At 44.9% G+C, this 21,724-nt stretch overlaps 1 protein-coding gene across 1 annotated transcript in view; it reads left to right on the top strand.

Annotated features, from left to right (window-relative positions):
* Positions 1-549: 549 nt before the first annotated feature.
* The window catches only part of Alpk2 (alpha kinase 2), a 106,879-nt gene continuing 85,704 nt past the window's right edge, over positions 550-21,724 (top strand). The window contains exons 1-2 of the mRNA XM_038330954.1: positions 550-658; positions 5,699-5,816. Of these exons, the coding sequence (XP_038186882.1) occupies positions 550-658; positions 5,699-5,816 (227 nt within the window). The remainder of the gene's footprint in view (positions 659-5,698; positions 5,817-21,724) is intronic.

Genomic DNA, 21,724 nt, shown 5'->3' with positions numbered 1-21,724 from the left:
CCTGAACCTCCCATCTATACCTCCAGAGTTTTGCAATTCCATCCTGGTTATGTGATGTTGGGCGTGGAACCAGGACTTCATGTGTGTGGAAAGGTACTCTCTCAAAGTGAGCTGTAGTCAGAGCCTACATAGCAAGAAGAGAGAGCCAGAGAGAGCTGCAGACTCATGGGCTTACTCTCTCTCAGCTTGGGCTCTCATAGCTTTGGAATAGCCCCAACACTGTTCAATTTGTGGTTCTCAGGTAGGGCTACCCAACTGCACCCCAATGGACACTTAACATTGCCATGGAAGGAAGTGGAGTGCCGGGCGTCTAGCGGGTGGAGATAAGGGAGACTGAAAAATGTCTAGGGATGTGTAAGGGGGGCTTTTAACACACCGTCCCAGAGGCTCTCTGCTCTAGGAAGGCTGCTTCGGGCCTACCGTCTCAACTGCAGTTGGCCAGCAGGGCCACACCACATGGCACCTGGGACGCCAAAGGAGGTGAGAGTAATCACAGAACATATAGTGATGGCAACCTTGCTTGTATTTCAGATCACGTGGCATGACAGGATGACAGACCCAAGCTGCCCCCAGAGGCACACACTGTGTTTTCTATCAACCTTACTTTCCCAGAAGGTTCCGGAGAAGTCTGACGTCGTGCTTCGATGCATGATAGCTGGTAATGACCCCTAGACTAGCCACCACTCCCCCTAGACTAGCTGCTTCTCAGACTAACTACTGCTCATCCTAGCCTAGCTGCTAGTCAACCTAGACTTACTACTCATCCCCCCACCCCATGCCTCTCTGCCGACCAGGGTGATTTGTCAAAGGCAATGAAAACTACATTTAAGAAAATTACCTTAGGGGCTAGAGAGATGGCTCAGAGGTTAAGAGCATTGCCTGCTCTTCCAAAGGTCCTGAGTTCAATTCCCAGCAACCACATGGTGGCTCACAACCATCTGTAATGGGGTCTGGTGCTCTTTTCTGGCCTGAAGGCATACACACAGACAGAATATTGTATACATAATAATGAAAGAAAGAAAGAAAGAAAGAAATAATAAATAAGTCTATTCCCAAACATTTAAAGAAAAAAGAAAATTACCTTAGAAATTTATTTTGAGTAATCAATTAAGCAACTCAATCTTCTATGATGTTTTTCAAGTGACTTTCTGGATACTCAGTAATTGCCTCACCTCATGCTGTGGTTCTTGGTTAGGCAGCCCCCTCACTGGCTGATTTTCTTTTTTTTTTTTTTTTTTTTTTTTTTTTTTGGTTTTTCGAGACAGGGTTTCTCTGTAGCTTTGGAGCCTGTCCTGGAACTAGCTCTTGTAGACCAACTGGCTGATTTTCAAGCAATCTACTTGTCACTTGCTGTGGCATCCAGGAACAACTTGGATAATTTCATGTCATCAAACTGAGCTCTTCTCACAGCATTTAGCAATGTCTGCAGGTTGGCTAAATTTGCCTCCCACTGATGCCATCCTCAGGCATGCTGGCAAATAAAGAATTTAAAACCAAAGCAAGAGGTGCTCAGAGGAGGTAAGGCCAAAGATGGGAACTACCCCCGGACGAATGACTAGAGCACTCAGAGCTGATGACTGGGTATTAGTGGCCCAATGGTAAGGGGGTTTCATTAAAGGTAAGGGGCCAGAGAGGTGACGCAGGTGATAAAAACACACACAGCGCGAGCCTGACAGCCTGAGTTTGTTTCCCGGGTCCCAACAGCAGGAGAGAACTGACTCACGCATACTTCCACAAATGTGTTGTGGCACTCTGAAGACACATGTGCGTGTGCACACCCACACCCACGCCCACAGAGACAGAGAGAGACAGACAGAAAGACAGAATGGAAAGATAGAGACAAAGATTCACAGAGAAAGAGACACACAGAGAGATACACAGAGAGAAAGAGACACACATATGTATATACACACACACACACACACACACAAAGGGGAGAGAGGGAGAGATACACACATGCACATACAGAAATAAAGAATAAAAACAGTAATTTGACAGAGAAGTGGGTTTTTAAATCTATGTAGCTGATTCTTTTCTTTCTTAGATTATATCGCTACTTTTGAAAACATGGAGCACTACACCCATGATGTTTCCTTAGGACAGGCAGAAATGGCTTACCCCCTTAGCTTCTCTTCTGAACTCAGAGGAGAAGCGTGGCCATAGAAATAACCACCCTCTGCGGAAGTCAAGGTCTTTGGTCTGGATGCTGGTGTACCCGTCCACACTCAGTCTCTCCAGCTCCACAGCTGGCTTTCTCAGAGCTCTTGGATGATTGCTCAGACAGAAGGAGAGACCACGCTGACCCTGAACCCTGAATCTTCTGAGAGAACCTCCATGTGTTTAGACACATCCTCAACTCGGTCACTGGTCCTCAGACATAGTAGCTAGATCATTTAGAATGGTTCAGGCAGTGACTCATAGAGAGGTTCAAAACAAGGGGAGGAAGGTGGAGGAGTATTGCACAGTGGTAGAATGTGTAAGACCCTAGGTCCCATCTTTAGTGTTGGAAAACAAAGGGAGGAAGAAGCTTTAGGTGAGGTGTCCAGGAGAAAAGAGAACCTTCCGGAAGGTACCACTTTCCTAAGAGCATCTCATTTCTGGCTGATGGTGTAGGCTCAGACTATGCACAGGGAAAAACCCTGGCTGCAATCAGGAAACTGGAGAACAACCAGCCCTGATCGTTCTGAATTAATAGCCCTGGAGGTCAAAATGTTCGAGGGGCTAGCTCTCACATACTTTACATTCTTTCTCCGTGTGTGTGTGTGTGTGTGTGTGTGTGTGTGTGTGTGTGTGTGTGTGTGAAGCCCCACACATGGTACAAAAGGAGGAATTCAGCGCTTCCTAAGCAGGGGCAGGAGGAAGCTGGCTGAGTGAGGGGCTTGAGACAGGGAAGAAGAAGGGGCAGAAATGGACCCTGACAGCGTTCTCTTCTGTTGGTTTCCAGGGAAGTGCCTCTTTACTCTAACATCTGCCCATAGAGAGTTGAGGCAAGCAGCTGCCAGGCTAGGATACGTCCTTGCATGTGGGCCTCTGTGTTTTTGGCCTTGGGGGCAGCCACACAGGCACCTACCTGGAGGAGAAGGTAGGAAAGCCCCACAGCTGCTTAAAGACACATATGTGGCCTTGGCAAGCAGACGAGGAGCTGGACCCTGAGCATTCTAAGGTCCTGCTGGTACGGGTCTCTCTGACTCTTAGCATCCTGACCTTGTTTATCTCCCTACCTCTTTTATATATAGCCTTAGAAGAATAGAGGCTTCTTGGGGCTTTCTGAGTTGCTTGTCAAAAATTACATGATATAGGAACAAAACCCAAGACTGTTCCTGGTGCGGCTCTAGAATGGTGTGTTGTTTTCCAACCCCTGAACTTTGCTTCCTGCATAGACAGCACATTTGGTGATTCTTAGTGGCACAGGGAGTGGTGAGAAACCTCTTTGGGACACACTGGAAACCTTCTTGCCTAGTAACAGGAAGACAAAATTCCTGCTGTGCGGGTTAAATTCCTCCCTTGACCGTTAGCATTCACGGCCTAGCTAATGGCCACCAGGGAGGAATGAAACCTTCCAAGGGAAGAGTGTCGCTGGGTCAGCTTTTGTGATAGCATCATTCACTTATGTATACATAAGTCCAGTCTAGAAGGTTTATGCTCTGGACTTCTTCTTTCTTTAGGAAGAAAATGGATTTGTGTTCTTGTCCCATTGAAGCAACTAACCAGGCTCAACCCTACTTAACTACTTAACTTCCGAGATCAAAAGAAATGGAGCACATTCAGAATGGCATGGCCATAGACACACTGGAATTTTTTTCATTATATTCTATTTATTTCTGTGTATGTGTGTGTGTGTGCAGGCACATTTACACTTGCATGCCATAGCTCACATGGAAGGTCAGAGGACAATCCATGGGAGTTGGTTCTTTCCTTCTATCATGTGGGTCCCAGGCTTGAAACTCAGATAATCAGGCTTGGTAACAAGTGCCTTTACCCACTGAGCCATCTTGTAGGCCCATATAGAAATACACACACACACACACACACACACACACACACACACACACACACACACATATATCTGCTTTGTTCTTTCAGGCTCAGGTTTGAGTGCTATTACATATAATTTCCAGTGAGCTTGAGGCGTAGCTCAGTGGCAGGACTTTTGCCTGGTTAGGGTTTCTGTTGCTGTAATAAAACACCATGACCAAAAACAAGTTGGGGAGGGAAGGGTTTATTTCACCTTACACCTCTAAGGTCACACTCCATCTCATTGAGGGAAATCAGGGTAGGGACTTCAAGGTGGAAACTGAAGCTAAGACGTTCCATGGAGGGGTGCTGCTTACTGGCTTGCTCTCTGTGGCTTGCTCAGCCTGCTTTCTTGTAGCACCCAGGACCACCAGTCCAGGCATGGTGCCACCCACAGTGAGCTGAGACCTCCCACATCAATCAGTTAAGAAAATGCCCACAGGTTTGCTCACAGGTTAATCTGGTGTAGGCATTTTCTGAATTGATGCTCCCTCTTCCAAAATGAGTCTAGCTTGTGTCAAGTTGACATCAAACTAGCCAGCACTCTCAATAATTGCAATATTAAGAATTGCACCACACACATAAAAATTTAATTTTCTCAAAGGTAATGTGAGGAGCTCGAGAGATGGCTTAGAAGCTAAAAATGTACACTGCTCTTGCAGAGGACTGAGGCTGATTGATTTCCAGCATCCACACTGGTTGGCTCACAACTGTATCACCAGCTCTAGTGGAATCCTTCTGCCCTCCTTGGGCACTGACACTCATGTGCACATGTTCCTGTGTAGATACAAGCATTTAGCTAATAATAAAGATAAATCTTTAAAAGAAACGAGAGCAATGTGATCTCTGTGTAAAATTAATGATCAAAGGTTTTGTTAACTCATTAATGTCTATAAGAACTAGAGAATATTAAGCCTGAAAAGCTGCATATTTATAGGCATTTAAAAATGTCAGGAGCACATACATGGGTTAGGTACAATACTACTTACTATCCTATGGGGCAGCAAAACCTTTCAATGTTATCTTTCTACTAGACTGATATTATTTGTATCTCTGTTGGGTAAAACCTACAAGATGACAAATGAGGTCACCGAATCTAGAAATTTTAATCAGTCCTATTGCTGAGTTACTTTGGCCCCATGTGACATAGAAAATCAAATAGATATATCTTTATCTCTTGAATATTTTTTGAAAAATTGACCTTCTCTACTGTTTATATATTTAAATTTTAATTCTATCTATCTATCCATCTATCTATCTATCCTTTATCTGTCTGTCTATCTATCTATCTATCTATCTATCTATCTATCTATCTATCTATCTATCTATCTAGTGGAATGGGGTAGGTACATGCATACCACAGAATGCATTTGGAGATCAGAGGTCAGAGGCCAGCTTATGGGAGTCAGCTCTCTCCTTCCACCACGTGGGATCCAGGAAGCAAACTCGGCCATCAGACTTTAGTGGCCAGAGCCTTTATCTACAGAGTCATATCTCTGACCATTGACCATAGTTTTGGAGACTTACTTTATTTTGGATAATTAAAATATATTTTCTTATGATTAGAGACAGTGCTTTTATTCTGCATTTCATTAACATATCCCATTGTGCTCATGCCTAGGCCTTCTTCTTAATTCCCATTTATAGCTTTACAACTTAAATGTTATTGTTTTTCCCCCCTTAGGTCAGCCCAAGCCAGAGGTGACTTGGTACAAGAATGGTGAAGCCATACAGGAAGGAGGCAGTGTTTCCAGCTATGAGTTCTTTGAGAACCAGTACATTCATCAGCTCCATATCTCATGGTAAGCAGCGTGGCTTCTGTGGACTGTTCACTAATAGTCTGTCTTCCGTACTGTGCTGGCCTGTGAGATCAGGCTGAACAATTTCCTTCTGAGGTCCTGATCTTAGATGTTACTGGCGGGCAACAGTCAAAGCATCCAGCAGGGACTAAAGTGTTCCCTCTATATGAATGGATTATCTGAAGATTTAATCAACCATGGGTTGAAAATACTTTAAGAAAAATTCTCACTGGGGTGAGTGACAGTTGTATGGCTTGGTCTATTTGTGGGACCCCTGGCAGTGGGACTAGGCTTTATCCCTGGTACATGAACTGGCAGTTTGGAGCCCATTCCCTATGGTGGGATACCTTGCTCAGCCTTGATGCAGTGGGGAAGGACTTGGTTCTGCCTCAACCCGACATGTTAGGCTTAGTTGACACCCCATGGGAGGCCTTACTCTCTCTGAGGACTGGATGGGAGGTGGGGAAAGGTGATGGCAGCAGGAGGAAGGGAGGGGGGACTGTGGTTGGTATGTAAAAAGAATAAAAAGAGAGAGAGAAATCTCATTGGGTCTGGACATGCTTATCTCCTTCATTCCCTAGATCTGTGATTATTAACCCTTTGGGGCTGAGCAACCCTTTCACAGGGGTTGCCTAAGACCATTGGAAAACATAGATACTTACATTATGATTCATTACAGTAGCAAAATTATAGTTATGAAGTAGCAGTGAAAATAATTTTATGATTAAGGGTCATCACAACATGAGGAACTGTTTTAAAAGGTCAAAGCATTAAGAAGGTTGAGAACCACTGACCTAGCCAAGATAGTACACTAGTAATTTATGTATAATTTACATCATATTAGGCATTAGAATTAACATGGGGGTGCTTTGTACAAATACTATGTCATGTTATATAGGAAGAGACTTGAGCATCCTCAGGCTTGGCTGTCCTGGAACGAAGATCTCCCTAGGATACTAAAGCGTAACTATATTCATTGTGCTCAGTAACTTTTAACCTTCTCTAGTTTGCCATTGATAGAGTTAAATTTTATCTAGAATTATTCCCCTTTATTAGATGAGTTTTTCATCTACTCTTGTTCTCTCTGGGAAGTTAAGAAAATGTGATAAGATTTCAGCACTGTTATCCACCCTTCCATATTGGATGAAGGAGATAGATGTGATTGACCAGAACCCACAGCAAGTGGGTAAAGGAACTGAAGATAGAAACCAACTTTCAGGCTTCGTTTTTAGGAGGTAGAGGCAGGAGGATCAGGAGTTCAAGACCTGAGATGTGTGAGATCTTGCTCCCACCTCAAGAACAAATAAATAGCAACAGTTCAGTACAGTAGTTTCTAGGTCTTTTTGTTTCCCTGGGAGATATTTGATTTCATGCAATGTGGAGGCCAGAGATGTAGAGAAGATGCAACTGTTGTTTAGGAACTGTTAGGGAGTCTGTGCCCTTGGTCCCTGTATTAGCTACCTTTCTCATTGGTGTGATACCCATCAGAAGACATTTAAGAAGGAGGGATTTATTTGGAATGCAGTTTGAGGGGACACATTCTGTCATGGCAGGGAAGGCACAGAGAATCAAGAGATCTACTAGTCATATCACGTCTGCAGTCGAGAGTGGATGGGAAGTGGGCTGGGTGGTGAAACCTCGGTGCCTGTCTCCGGTGACCCACTTCTTCCAGTGAGGCACCACCTCTTCAAGGTTCTACAACCTTCCAAAACAGCGTCGCCAAATGGGGAGAAAGTTTTCAAACACACGAGCCTATGGGAGATATCTCACACTCCCATGTCAGTCAGTATTCCCCAAAGCTACCAAATGCCCTTAAACAGCTCTAGGGAGGCTGGCAGCACTGTGGAGCATGGGAATGACTGGTAGGCATGAATGTGTGCCATAGGCCAGGGTCTGAGATAAAGAAAGCAGGACTTGAGTTTCATTTCCATGGCTTTCATTTTCTTGCTCCATGACCTTGGTCAATTGCTTAGCCTCTCACTTTCTCTGTCTGCAAAAGAAAAGTAAGAGTACGAGAGCTAAATACGTCAGTTTGTAAATTTTCATGTAACAGGCGTAGATAGCTACGAGCTTGCTTTCTGTTTTTGGATGTTTTTATTGTGTCTATTTATTTTGTATACTCATGTGCCCTCATGCACAAGTAGAAATCAAGAACAGCTCTCAGAAATCAGTTCTCTTTAACACGTGGGCCCCAGAGATTGGACTCAGGTTGGAGGTCTTGGCGGCAGGCACGGTTCCCAGCAGAGCCGTCTCCCAGGCACCTCCGCGAGCTTTCCCACCACGCGGCTGGCATCAAACTAAAGCACATCCATCAGACGATGCATCAGGCCTTGCACCTGACGTTGAAGATGGAGGTAAATAACAAACACTGTCTACATCCTCACAAAACGCTCACTCCAGCATGGAAGACAGGCAGTAAACAAATGGAGCCATTCTCCCCTCACCAGGTCAGATCTAGCAGGGAGCTAAATTGATTTTATTGAGCTATACATTTTTCTCAGCTCACCTCCCTGCCTCTCCCTTCCTCTTCAATCCTCTCCCATGGTCCCCATCCTCCCAATTTACTCAGAAGATCTAGTCTTTTACTACTTTCTATGTAGATTAGATCCATGCTTGTCTCTCTTAGTGTCCTCATTGTTGTCTAGGTTCTCTGGGGTTGTGATTTGTAGGCTGGTTTTCTTTGCCTTATTTTTAAAAACCACTTATGAGTGAGAATCTATTATAATGGTCTTTCTGTCTGTCATGGCAGATGATGTCACTCAATATGATGTTTTCTAGCTCCATCCAATTGCCTGAAAATTTCAAGATGTCATTATTTTTTTCTGCTGTGTAGTACTCTATTGTGTAAATGTGCCACATTTTCCTTATCCATTCTTTGGTTGAGGGGCATTTAGGTTGTTTCTAGGTTCTGGCTATGACAAACAAAGCTGCTATGAACATAGTTGAGCACATGTCCTTGTGGTATGATTGAGCATCCTTTGGATATAGACTCAAAAGTGGTATTGTAAAAAAAAGTCCTTACTAATGCACAGTAATCTGCTGAATTACCTCGTGGACTATCTGAATTTGGACTTGGGAATCATTAAACGTGATCCCTGAGCCTTCACAAGCACTTGTGAAGCACTTGGGGGGAGGTTTACAGACCCAATCTGCAGTCCTGCTCGGTGGCAGTTTTAGTTGCTTTTCTCACAACTGTGACAAAATAACCAACAAAAAGAAGGCAGGAGGGACTTGGGTTCATGCTCTCAGAGGACACATTCCACCGTGGAAGGGAAAGAATGATAGAGCATCTTGGTTTGAGGCAGTGGGAGCCTGTAGCTTATACCAGTTCACACATCTTTATGGGTCAGCAGGTTGAGAAAGGACCAGAAGTGGGGCTGGAATATAACCTTCAAAGGCCAACTTCCAGTGACCCACTTCCTGCCGCCCAACCCCACAACCTCCTAAAACAACGTTACCGTAAGCTCAAACATACAGGTGTGTGTGTGTGTGTGTGTGTGTGTGTGTGTGTGTGTGTGTGCGCGCGCGCGTCTTTTTCAGATTGAAACCACAGCAGGGAGCAAACACTGTGTTTACTGACATTTGGTTTTTTTCTCTTTTGAAACTCCTTCTCCATTCCCACCCCCAGTTCTCAAAGTCTCTTCCTGGGGAGATGCATCAGTGCTTGCCCAGCACCAGGTCGAGGGTGTTTGTCAGGGATTAGAGATAGCAGAGAGCTAATAAAGTATCCAAGAGGAAAACACCAACCATGCCATGAGCTCTTACATACAGCCTGAAAGCATTTTGGTTTTTTTTTTTTTTTTCTTTAAAGATATAGGAATTGGGAGGGGAGGAGGAAAATGCTACGGAGTGTTTTCTAACGCATAATGAAAGCAAACAGCACCAATGTGTGTGTACAAATGGGAAACGGTGTGACCTCTGATGAAATAAACATAAAATCTGCCCAGGACCAGCACCTTGAGAGACTGATCCTGCTCTAGTTAGGGTTATCATCGCCGTGATGAAACATTACAGCCAAAAGCAGCTCGGCGAGGAAAGGGCCTGTTTGGCTACGCCTCCATGTCACAGTTCATCACTGGAGGAAGCCAGGACACGAACTCAAACAGGGCAAGAACCTGGAGGCAGGAACTGAGGCAGAGGCCATGGAGGAGTGTTGCTTACTGGCTTGCTCCTTCCAGCTTGTTCAGCTTGCTTTTTTACAGAACCCAGAACCACTAGTCCAGAGTGGCCTCACCCGTAATGGGCTAGGCCCTCCCCCATCAATCACTAATTAAGGAAATGTGCTACAGGCTTGCCCTCAGCCTGGATTACGGAGGCTCCCAGCACTCTGATGACCCTAGCTTGTGTAAAGTTGACATAAAACCAGTCATAAAAAAAAACAACATAAAAGCATATCTCTCTTGGCCATAAAAAGTATTTTTGTTGTTGTTGCTTTTTTTTTTTTTAAGTTTTTACATAGGGTCTCACTATGTAGGCCTGGAACTTGCTATATAGACCAGGTTGACAAGAGGCAGTTTTTTGAAGGTCATGGTCACATCCTACTGGGTTGAGAGAGAGAGAGAGTATATGCAGATTGCAAGTCAGATGATAATAGAAGCAGCCCTTCCGGCGTGCTCAGCAGTTCTGCTCTGGTATTTGCCTGGGCTGGGGCAAGCCTGAAGGTTGCAAGAAAACATTTGCACAGACACCACGACACGAGACAAGGTGCCCACGGAATGTCCAGGTGAATATTATCCCCCCAAATCTATATACACTTAGAACCTCAGACTATAACCTCGTTTGGAAATAATGTCTTTGCAGTTGCAATTACGTGTCTATGAGGTTAGAGTAAGTCCTAAATTGATGGCAGGTGTCCATAGAGAAAGAGAACAGCCAGAGGAGGTGGATGCTGAGAAAGAAGGTGAAGTAGCTGCGAGCTAAGAGTTGCCAAAGACTGCCAGCAAGGCAAAAGCAAAGAAAGATTCTTCCTGAGAGCCTTCAGGGGGAGCCTGATTTGGATGGCCCTTTGACTTTGGATTTTTAGTCTCTGGATGCTTGAAAGAATACATTTCTATGGTTTATGTCACAGTTCTCTGTCATACTATGCTGCTGTCCTGTGTGCAGATAGAACAGAGGCAGCATTCCTCTTGCTTGGCTGCTCAAACACTCCGTGTATGGGTTTCCTGGGGCTGTTTGTTACAACAGAGAACTGTCTCCCAGCACATAGCCTGAGTTTGTCCAGGTCACCTGGGAGTCATCTGCAGGTCAAAATCAAAGAATATTTTCAGACTGTGCCCTAAACTGGACATTGTACCACCTTCCTGTTGCTATAAATATACCAGAGACAACTAAGAGAGAAGGTTTTAGTTCACAGCTTTGGAGGTTCTGGCCCACGATTGATGATGGCCGCTTTGCTCTGAGGCCTGCAGAGAGGCAGTGCACTCTGATGGAGCAGCTGGAACCGGAGGAAAGCCCTCTACTTCAAGGAGCCCAAAGGAGAGAGGAATCACCTGGCATCCTACAGTACACTTCAAGAGCATGCCCCAATACCCAAAGGCCTCCCTTACTCCCTCCCATTTATTTCTTTATGTTCATTCATGATGTTTGAGCCAGCATGAGTTCTGGTTGGTCTGAAAGGTTTAAAATACATTTACCCATGTGTCTGGTAACTGATATCACTCCATGTCTCCTCTGTACTGACTCTCATCCCAGAGGCAGGAACTAACTTTCTTTCAGGACAGGAAACAAAGCTACAAGCCTTTGGTGCCCACTTCAACACCAAAACCACTACATTATTGTGGCCAAAGAAAGCCACGTGGATGGCTCAGATTGAAGAGACAGGAACACAGACAACTCTTTGAAGGATGGAGTGGTAAAGTCTTGTGTCAGCAAGGTGTACATCCTCAGATTGTACAAATGGCCAATTTTGGGGGTAAAAAATCGTGTGTGTGTGTGTGTGTGTGTGTGTGTGTGTGTGTCGTGAGGTGCACACGGAGGCTGGAAGAGGGCTCTGACTGTCCTACAGCTGTACTGACAGGCAGCCGCAAGCCACCTGATGAGGGTGTTAGGCATGGAACTCCAGTCCTCTGGAAGAGAAGTCCATTCTCTTAACCTCTGAGCCAGTTTTCCGGTCCCACCATAGCCAAATTTTATACTCTATTATATCCTCCATCCATGGATTATCTAGTGGATCTTTAAAAATCTCTGTCTCCATGCAGCCTTGTCTCACTTAAAACCAAACCAAACACGACCCCATCCCATGACTATCTTCTTTTTGTGGAATACTTTTTTAAATCAATTCTTAATCCACTCATTTATTCAACAAGAAGTAAAAGCCTTTAGCACACTTTAGTCACACATCCGGTAAGGGGTGCTGAGTCTTGTGTGATGTCACATTCTAGTGGGAGAAACAGGCATAAACATAAATGGCTATTTATTAGAAGAAAAAATATGATATTTATTATATCCCAGACACTAGATTTTATATGTGTTATATATACGTTACATATTTATATATATCACAAACATATACTTATATATAAACATATGTTACATGTTTATATCTTATAGAACATATATTTATAATATATTGTAATATGTAACATATATCTATATATGCTATATATATTTATATATGTGTTTATACTCATAGCTGCATTTGAAAAGTTGTCTTAGAGGTAAATCTGAAACTGGTAATTTTTTAGCCTTATTCTCTCTCTCTCGCTCTGTAGATATACGCACACACAAGTGTTTGTACACGTGCACATGTGCGCAGGTATATGTGAAGGTCCGAGGTTAATACAAGTATCATTCCTCCATTACTTCTTCACCTTGTTTTTTTAGACAAAGTTCTCACTGAACTTGGAGCTCATTGATTGGTCTAGATTGGCTGGCATCAAGTTCTAGCAAATTCTCCTCTGTCTACTTCCCTAGCACTATGATTCTAGGTGCCCACTTTTTATGTGGGTGCTGAGAATATGAACTCAGATCCCCATGTTTACACAGCAAGCCCTTCACCAGCTGAGCATCTCTCCAGCCCTTTTGATTATTGGTTACATTCTGCTGAGCAGACAGACCTCAAGAGCCTTGGGACTTGTAACATATTTCTTAAGCTACTTCAGTCTGAGAGTTCAATGCCAGAGCTTGTGGTCTGAATCTAAGAACTTTGTCCAGTCCCTGAGAAAACCATCAGTCCATTTCTATACACAATCACCCAAAAACCTCTCAGCACTCTTAGGTACCCCAAAGCCCTGAGTGTCTAAGTGTGAATGAGGCTGGGAGGAATTTAAGACTCAGTAACATCCTCCTTTCTCAAGGAAATACCTCAAAACACACACCCAGCTAACAGTAGAACTGTCACCATCAACCACTTACAAAAGGCAGCATCATTTCCTGCATGAAGAGAAGAATCTGAGGCTAACTTGTCTGTATTGATATTTCAAGCTGTCTCAAAAAAATCTTTTTGGAGAGGGTTGTAACGCAATCTTAATTAGTTTTAACAATGAAAACCTGGAGTCAGATATTGACGGTGGAAGCTGACAGATCAGGGGAGCAGAGCAGCCAGCCAGCCACCTTCTTACCTCTACAAAATCTCAGGCCGAATGGGCAAGATCCTGTCTCTACAAATCCTCAGACTGAATGCTCTGTCTCCCTGCTCCTTATATTCCTCTCTGCCCAGCCATATTCCTTCCTGTCTCCACCTCCTTAGCGCTGGAATTAAAGGCATGTGAATCTCAAGTACTGGGATTAAAGGTGTGTGCTACCATTGCCTGGCCTCTATGGTTAGCTAGTGACTAGCTCCACACTCTGATCTTCAGGCCAGCTTTATTTGCTAGATCACAAACAAAATATCACCACATTCTCACTATGTGGCCCTGGCTGACCTGGAACTCTATGTAGGACAGACTGATCTCAAACTCACAGAGATTCCCCCTGCCTCTGTCTCTGCCTTCAGAGTGCTAGGATTAAAAGTGTGTACCACACCACCTAAAAGATGCTTCTGCAACCGATTAAAACTGGCATTTTGGAGCTAAGAAAGAAAGCTAGTTTGGAGCAACAGCACTTTTCTTCTCTGTTCTTTTCTTGTCGGAGGTAAAATATCACTAACGTGTCTGATCAAGACCTCACTGGTTAGAAATAAAGATGACTGAATCTCATTATGTCTTGGCTAAGCGGCTATGGTTTTCATCCAAGGCTGGAAAGCATTTTGTGAACTCTGCATTCTGTGTGCTTAAGTAGGTCTAACAAGTCTTAAGGATGACTGGTAGAACTTCCCAGCACCTACAGGGCCTCCGTTCCCAGCATGGGGCTTCCCTGACATTCTTCCTGAATGAATTCAGAAGCTGTTCCTCATATCCATTTACTCTTGCCATGCCTGGAGTCTGACTTGAATGGGTTCTGAGGGTCTGATGAGAATCTCCCATTTAGTCTCCTGGATGATAGATCTCTTTGAAGAATTCACTGTCCATCATCACTTCCCAGTTGTGACTTCAGTAGGCGAATACCTCAGAGAATGATCATAGGTCAGCCCTTAGCGCATTTACTCAGCTCTTCCTAGAGACAGACGGTTGGTAGCTCTTCTCACGATGATGCTAATCCTTTAGGACAAACCTTGTGAGTCTTGGCGGTAGGTAACATATTGATTCAGGAGCCCCTTTTCAGACCTTGGTACAACCAGGGAAAGGCTCACTCATCGCTAGTCACTGTCTCTTGCAAGGTCCTCCTATCGATGTCACCTGAGGACTGAGAGCGGATCAGGAGTGTTAGGGACATTCCTGGTCCCCCTCTGTCATGAGAGTCACAGCCCAGAGCTTCTGAGGATTGAAAAGATGTAGAGTCTCACCGAGGCAGAAACCACAGCATTCTAGCACTTAAGAGTGTTTGGCCAACATCCACCAAGACTCTTAGTAAGAGGGCATGGGATGATTGTGGCCGAGCTGAAACCAAACCAGGCCTGTGCGTTGGCAGGACTATAGAGACTGGAACAGGACTGAGGAGAAAGCTATGTGGGCGTGCAGCACTGTGGGGACAGAGACAGGATGGAACACAGGGTCCATTTGTCAACAAGTGTCTTGGTAATGAGCCACCTCAGACAAATTTTCTCCCCCTCATGGCTTACAGCTGATGACATCTCAGCAAAACCCGCAGTCCTTCTCTGTTGCATATTAGGGCCCAGAAACTTCTTCTAGCCTCTTCTGGTTCATGATAAACCCTCACTCTGTGGTAGAACTGTCACCTTGTGCCTCTATTTTGTTTGGGTCTGGGCTTTATCACCTTGACTTCCTGCCTTGTCCTCTCCCTTGTACTGGCTCCTTTGTCTCTGAGTTCTATGACACTGGGTCAGTTGTAGAACCTCCAGCCCTGGAACATAAAACCAGGCTCAGCTGGACCTCTGCTGAATAGAAAGCCAGAGCTCTGGACCTTTTCAGAACCCTTTCCATAACATGCCACACATAAACCTAGAGATGGGGTGGCCTATGAGAAGGATTTGAATGAGGGGTGGTCTGACCAATGCTGCTTATTTATTTATTTATTTATTTATTTATTTATTTATTTATTCATTCATTCATTCGTTTATGTTTTTTGTTTGTTTGTTTGTTTTTCAAGACAGGGTTTCTCTGTGTAGCTTTGGAGTCTGTCCTGGAACTTGCTCTGTAGACCAGGCTGGCCTTGAACTCACAGAGATCCACCTGCCTCTGCCTCCCGAGTGCTTGGATTAAAGGAGTGCACCACCACCGCCCCACTTGATGCTGCTTATTTTAATCAGCTTGGGCTACCCAATAAAATGCCATAGATGGAATGGCTTAAACACACAAATGTGTTTCTTATTATTCTGGAGGTTGGGAATTTCAAGATTAGTGTGTGCTGTAGTCAAGGTCTCGGTTTGGTGAAGGTCTAGTAAGGGTGGGCTATCTTCCTGAATTGCAGAATGCCAGCTTCTTACGGGGAAGAGGTAGAAAGCATGATCCTCCTGTCCATTCTTGCAAGGGCACTAATCCTGTCACAAGGTCCCCACCCTCATGAATTTATCTAAACCAAATCACTTCTAAACATTCTATCTGTAAACACCACTACACTGGGGATTAAGATTTGAGTGAGATAACCCAGACCCAGAAAGACAAATATCACGCGTAATCACTCATAAGTGGCTTTTAGACATAAGGCAAAGAAAAACCAACCTACAATTCATAATCCCAAAGAACCTAGACAACAATGAGGACCCTAAGAGAGGCATACATGAATCTAATCTACATGGGAAGTAGAAAAAGACAAGATCTCCTAAGTAAATTTGGAGCATGGGAACTATGGGAAAGGGTAGAAGAGAAGGGGAGAGAAAGGGAGTGGAGAAAAATATATAGCTCAATAAAAATAAATAAAAATTAAAAAGAAAAAAGAATTCAAGAAGCCAGACATCAAAATATTAAATAATCAAATTTAAAAAAAGTAACCCATGTGCTTTCTGTTCTCATAGACGCGTTTATATTTTGTAGAACTTTTTGTAAATGAGATTGCATGGTGTGTTCTCTCGTATTTGTCCTTCCTCCTCATCCCCACCCTCACCCCCACGTTAGTATCCTGAGCATCATCCCTGCTGTGTGGCATATGGTAAATTCATCCCTTTTGCTGTGTTTCCACATTTCAGTGTGTGGAGGAACCACAATGTATTAATCTGGTCACCTGCTTACGGACATTTGGGCTCTTCCCAGTCATGATGCACAGTTACCTGCAACTTTGCTCATTGTGACTCTCTGCTTCCTTGTATGGGACCCACATGGAATGGAAGTGCCATGGGAGCTAAGACTTGTCCTATCTGTTCCAGCACCAAATGAGTGTCTCTTAGTTGGCAATCAAAGAAGTTTTGTGGCCTGCTTACAGTTGCAGCCAGTGGGTTTTGCTCTGGTCTTCAGGACTTGCCCAAAGGGAGGGAAAGAGCTATTCCACACATAGCTCCCCAAGTCTGGGGATGTGATTTGAGTTGTGGAGGCCTCCTGGTGGTTGGCTACCAGTATTTTGGAGAAGTGGCTGTATAAAGGCATTATGAAGACTGAATCACTTTCAAAGGTTCCCTGCCCTAGCCACAGAGCACCACTGGGTTAGTCACTCTTGTCCTTTGAGCAACAAGGTAAGAAGCTCCCAGTCATTCTGTGGCTGCCCCTGTCCTTGGCATCCTGCATCCCCTGGGCTGGCTGCCCCCCAGCAGGTGGGTGTTCTTCCTCCAATCAGAGTTGCTGGTTACACTTAACCAGTCTCCTGCTACCTGCCACACTGTCCCCCTGCTTACCTCTTTGCCTGCCAGCTGCTGCTCTATCCTCATTTACCTAGCGGGTACCTGATGCCAGCAAGGCTGACACACGAGCTGCTTGGTCAGGAAGCTGAAACTGGTCACAACAGGCACCAAAGCCCTGACAGAGCTGCAGGCAAAGAGAAGCAATTAAGTTGGGATTGATTTCCCTCCTGCTCGGAGCAAGTCTGAGCCGGCTTTTTACAATCTTACTGTTTGTTGTTGTCATGGTTGTTATCATTATTATTAGTGGTGCTGGGGATGGAACTCAGGGTCCCACGTTAGCTAAGTCAGCTTAGGTGATGAGAGAGTTCTCGGTTCCGGTTTTGCTCCTTCTTCCTCCCTAGATCCAGTAATTAGTTTTGATATTTACTTGCTTGATTTTAAAGGTGACACCGATTCTGAACAGCTATGGGATTCTTTACACATGGCTGTAGCTTGCAGGCTCTAACGTCCGGGAATTCAGCCCAACTTGAGTAGTAGGCCAAGTGACATCTGGCAGTTTTCTGAAAAATCTCATAAGGGGGCTTTCACCTTTCTTGAGCTCATGGTGTCAACAGAGCTGGGAATGACTGACTTTGCTGACTGATTTCATCATCAGCATCAGCATCCCTGGCTGTCATGGCAGAAACCCATCACCAACTCTAGACCTAGCCAATCCAAGCCTGAACTTTAACAAGACCTCAGGGGATTCATGAGAACAGTTAAGCTTGAGAAGCCCACGAACTGAGGATTGTCTTGCTTTCCGTGATACTGGAAGACCAAACCACACGGATGCTCAGCCCCGCTTACTCTCCAATTATAGTTTTGTTGGTCACATCCAATTGGTTTGGCCCTCTTGTTACACTTTAACCCCCCACCTGTGTATGTGTGTGTGATATGTGTAGGTCTATGTGTGTATTGTCCATGCATGTGGGTATTCATGGGTCACAGCACACATATGGAGGTCAGAAGACAACCTTTGTGCATTGGTCCTCAACTTTCCACCTTGTTTGAGACAATGCATAGGTCAGGTTAGACAGCCCACGGGCTTTTGGAGCTCCCCTCACTCTCCATCTTCCGTTTTCCCGTAAGAGTACACTAGGATATTTCAAACATTTCTGTTGCTGTGTCTAGCTTTTATGTGGGTTCTGGGGATCCAAGTTCAGGTGAGCAGGCTCATGTAGCAAACATTTTTACCCACTAAGTCATCTTCCCATCCCCCACTTAAGTATACCTTACAATTCAGCGCAGGCCCAGAGAGATCACAGGACCCATGTGAAGTAACAAAGCTAATTAGAATCAAAGCTAGACTTGGAACCTAAACACTCTGTTTCCCAGGACTCCAGGCCCATGATATGGTTCACAAAAGCACATCTTATTAGTTCTTCCTGCAAAACAAAGTCTACTGACCTGTGGGTGGGAAGCACAGTACAGTAGGAATGATGGTAGCACTTCCTCCAAACATGAGGGTTCACTGAATGTCTACAATGTGCCAGGGACCATTCTAGAAACTGGTGACAAACCAATGTACACTAGAGTCCCTGGTCTTCTGGGATAAGGGCAATATGAAGAGCCAGACATGTAACAAGCCAGCAAGAAAATGATGCATCAGGTTAAAAAAACAAAACAAAACAACAACAACAACAACAAAAAAACAGGTAGAGGGAAGGCAGGGCTAGGGAAGGAGATCTCTCTGGTGGTGTGCCATGAGCAGAGAGGTGGAGGGAGAAAGGGGAGTGTGATGTGGTCATCGTCCGAGGTAAGAACATCCGCAACAGGGTGAACCTGGGAGCTGGGAACACTTCACACCGCTGACCGTCTTAGCCTTATTAGCAGGCACTAGGCCCCAGGAAGAGATCCTGTTTTTAAAAAACAAAACAAGGTAGATGACTCCTGAAGAATGGGACCTGAGGTTGACTTCTGGGCTCCACATGCGTGTGCACACATGTTCATGTGTTATTCACACATGTGTATATTCATCCGAACATACATATATACATGTGCCAAAAACCATTTTTTTTTTTTTGGTTTTTCGAGACAGGGTTTCTCTGCAGCTTTAGAGCCTGTCCTGGAACTAGCTCTTGTAGACCAGGCTGGTCTCGAACTCACAGAGATCTGCCTGCCTCTGCCTCCCGAGTGCTGGGATTAAAGGCGTGTGCCACCACCGCCCGGCCCAAAAACCATTTTTAAAAGTATTTTTAATGCTCAGCCGGTCTGGTGGCTACTGACTCCAGGAGGCTGGTCTTGCTTTAAGCACTTCCTAGCAATTAAGTCCCTTACTTTGTGTCATTTCCCAGTGTGGAAGATTCATTATCATCCAGAGCTGTTGAGAAGCTTATCTAATGCCACCCAGCACGTGACATATGTGACTCCAGGCACACAGGCGGCTGTCCCCTAGCCATAGGGCACTTGGAGAATAGTAAAAGCAGGCCTGCCCTGCAATTTGCTCACATGGTTCCTGATGCCGCTGTGTCTCCTGTGCTATGCTCCATGCAGTAGCCCCTGTCTTCTGGGCTGTGCATTGTTTGGCAGACCCTCCCGCATGACCCAGTCATCTACTGCTCTGCAGAGTCCCTCTACCCGAAATGCCTTCCCTTGTTTCCCACACAATCTAACTTTAATCCTTCCCTACTGGGTTCAAGTTCCCTGTGCCAGCTCTACTCCCTGAAGATCTAGGCCACCTTGACCTCTCCCCTGCTAACGGCAAGAAGCCTCAGCTTGCCTGCTGGAATTTGATGACACTTGGGTTTGTAAATCATGCATGCTCTCATTTCATTCCCGAAGTAGCAGCTCAGCTCCCTTGCAGGAGCGACTAAATCTTATGCTAATTTTAAAACTTCCTTTATCAAGTCCTGTGACTTATGCTAGGAACGTAGTGTTGATTGTATTGGAGAATTGGGCGTTACTGATCAATTAGGGCTGCAGGCCCTTTTGCAGAAGAAGAGCCTTCTCTCCCCACCCCTGGTCAGTGGTATTCAATGCAGTGAGCATCTTACACAACTGTCTTCCATTCTGACCTGACTGGATCTTTAATCTGCTTTCCAGCAAACTGGAGCCTTAGGTCTAAACCCCTCAGTGTAGGTTGGAAGACATTTCCCCATCTCGGCTCTGCCATTTCTTAGCTGGTGACTGTATCTCTTAGTTCACCTGGATCAATTTTTCTAGCAGAGTTCCCATCTCTGTCATTTGGGGTGTTAAGAAGACCCCTTTGCACTCCTTAATGTGCCCTGGGAGGCAGCTCAGGGCAGGACCTGAGGTTTTGATCCCTAGAACTCATGTTTTTAAAAAACAGTTGGGTGTGATGGCATACATTTATAATCTCAGCTGGGGAGGTGGAGACGTTGGGCCTCTGGAGCTCACTGGCCAGACAGTCTGGCCTAATCAGCAAACTACTGTCTCAGAAATCAAGGTGGACATCTCCTGAGTATTGACACCTAAGGTTGACCTAAGGTGTCCACACACACACATGCATGCACCCCTGCATTCGCCCATACATACATTCTCAGGCATACTCTCCTGCCCCTCCCACACTGATTAAAATCAAGGATCCTGATTGAATAGTAAATGATGGGATTTCCCTATGTGCCTATCTATCCCTGTCCCTTACTCTAAATAAGGAATGGTTAAATGTTTCTTGTGAGCATCTAGATATTCCCCCCTTCTCAGTTCTTCTGTCTGGGTCGATCTCTACCCTCCCAGTCCCAAGAAAATGCCATCTTTCCTTTCAAAACTATGCATTTCCTACTCCTGCTTCAGTACCCAAGAAACCTCCACTCTCTCTGTTGTCTGGTCCAGAATCCATGCAGTTGACATGACTTTTAGTGGCTCTTATATTTTAGCTATTTATATAGACATTTCATTTCCCTATCAGATGGGAAGGTAGGTTCTATAGCAATTAACCATTTTTTCCCTATCTTGTGGCTAACACACTGTGGTGGCTTAAATGGTAATGTCTTCAATAGGCCCAGATGTTTGAAAACTTTGTCCTCAGCTGGTGACACTGTTTGGGTAGGCTTTGGAGGTGTGGTTTTGCTGGAGGAAGTATATCACTAGGGCTGGCTTTGGTGTTTCAAAGCCAAGTGTCATTCCCAGTTTGCTCTCTGCTTCCTGTTTTCAGTTCAAGGTGTAAAACCACCATATCGCCTCTCTGCCATCATGGGCTTTTATCCTTCTGGATCAGTAAGCCCAAACAAACTGTTTCTTCTGTAAGTTGCCCTGATCATAGTGTTTTATCACAGCAATAGAAGAGTAACACACACACACACACACACACACACACACACACACACACACACACACAGTGTGTATAATAGACATTCCCTATCAGGTTTTCATCTGAGTCACTGAAGGCAAGTCACATCTTCCCCAGGTCTCATATCCAAGATCTACTGAATATGTCATTTCTCCATCTATGAGGAAAGACGAAACCTCATTTCCAAGCATTTGGTGCAGGATTACAATAGGGATTGAGTCAAACAGGGAACAGGGAGATCACCCAGAGATCAATATCCTCAGGAAGCCACCAATGGGAAACAATGGGAAGAGTAATAACGAGGTTCATCACAGACCATAGGTGGGTGGTCCCTGGTACCCAGAGCTGCAAAACACACGCAACCTGGAAAGATGCCCAAGGCTAGCTTCTCCCTTCCTCCTACCCATTAGTCCCCTG

This window comes from Arvicola amphibius, chromosome 5 (assembly GCF_903992535.2).
Source record: "Arvicola amphibius chromosome 5, mArvAmp1.2, whole genome shotgun sequence".
Lineage (NCBI taxonomy): Eukaryota > Metazoa > Chordata > Mammalia > Rodentia > Cricetidae > Arvicola > Arvicola amphibius.
This window is presented reverse-complemented; position numbering and strand designations above follow the sequence as displayed.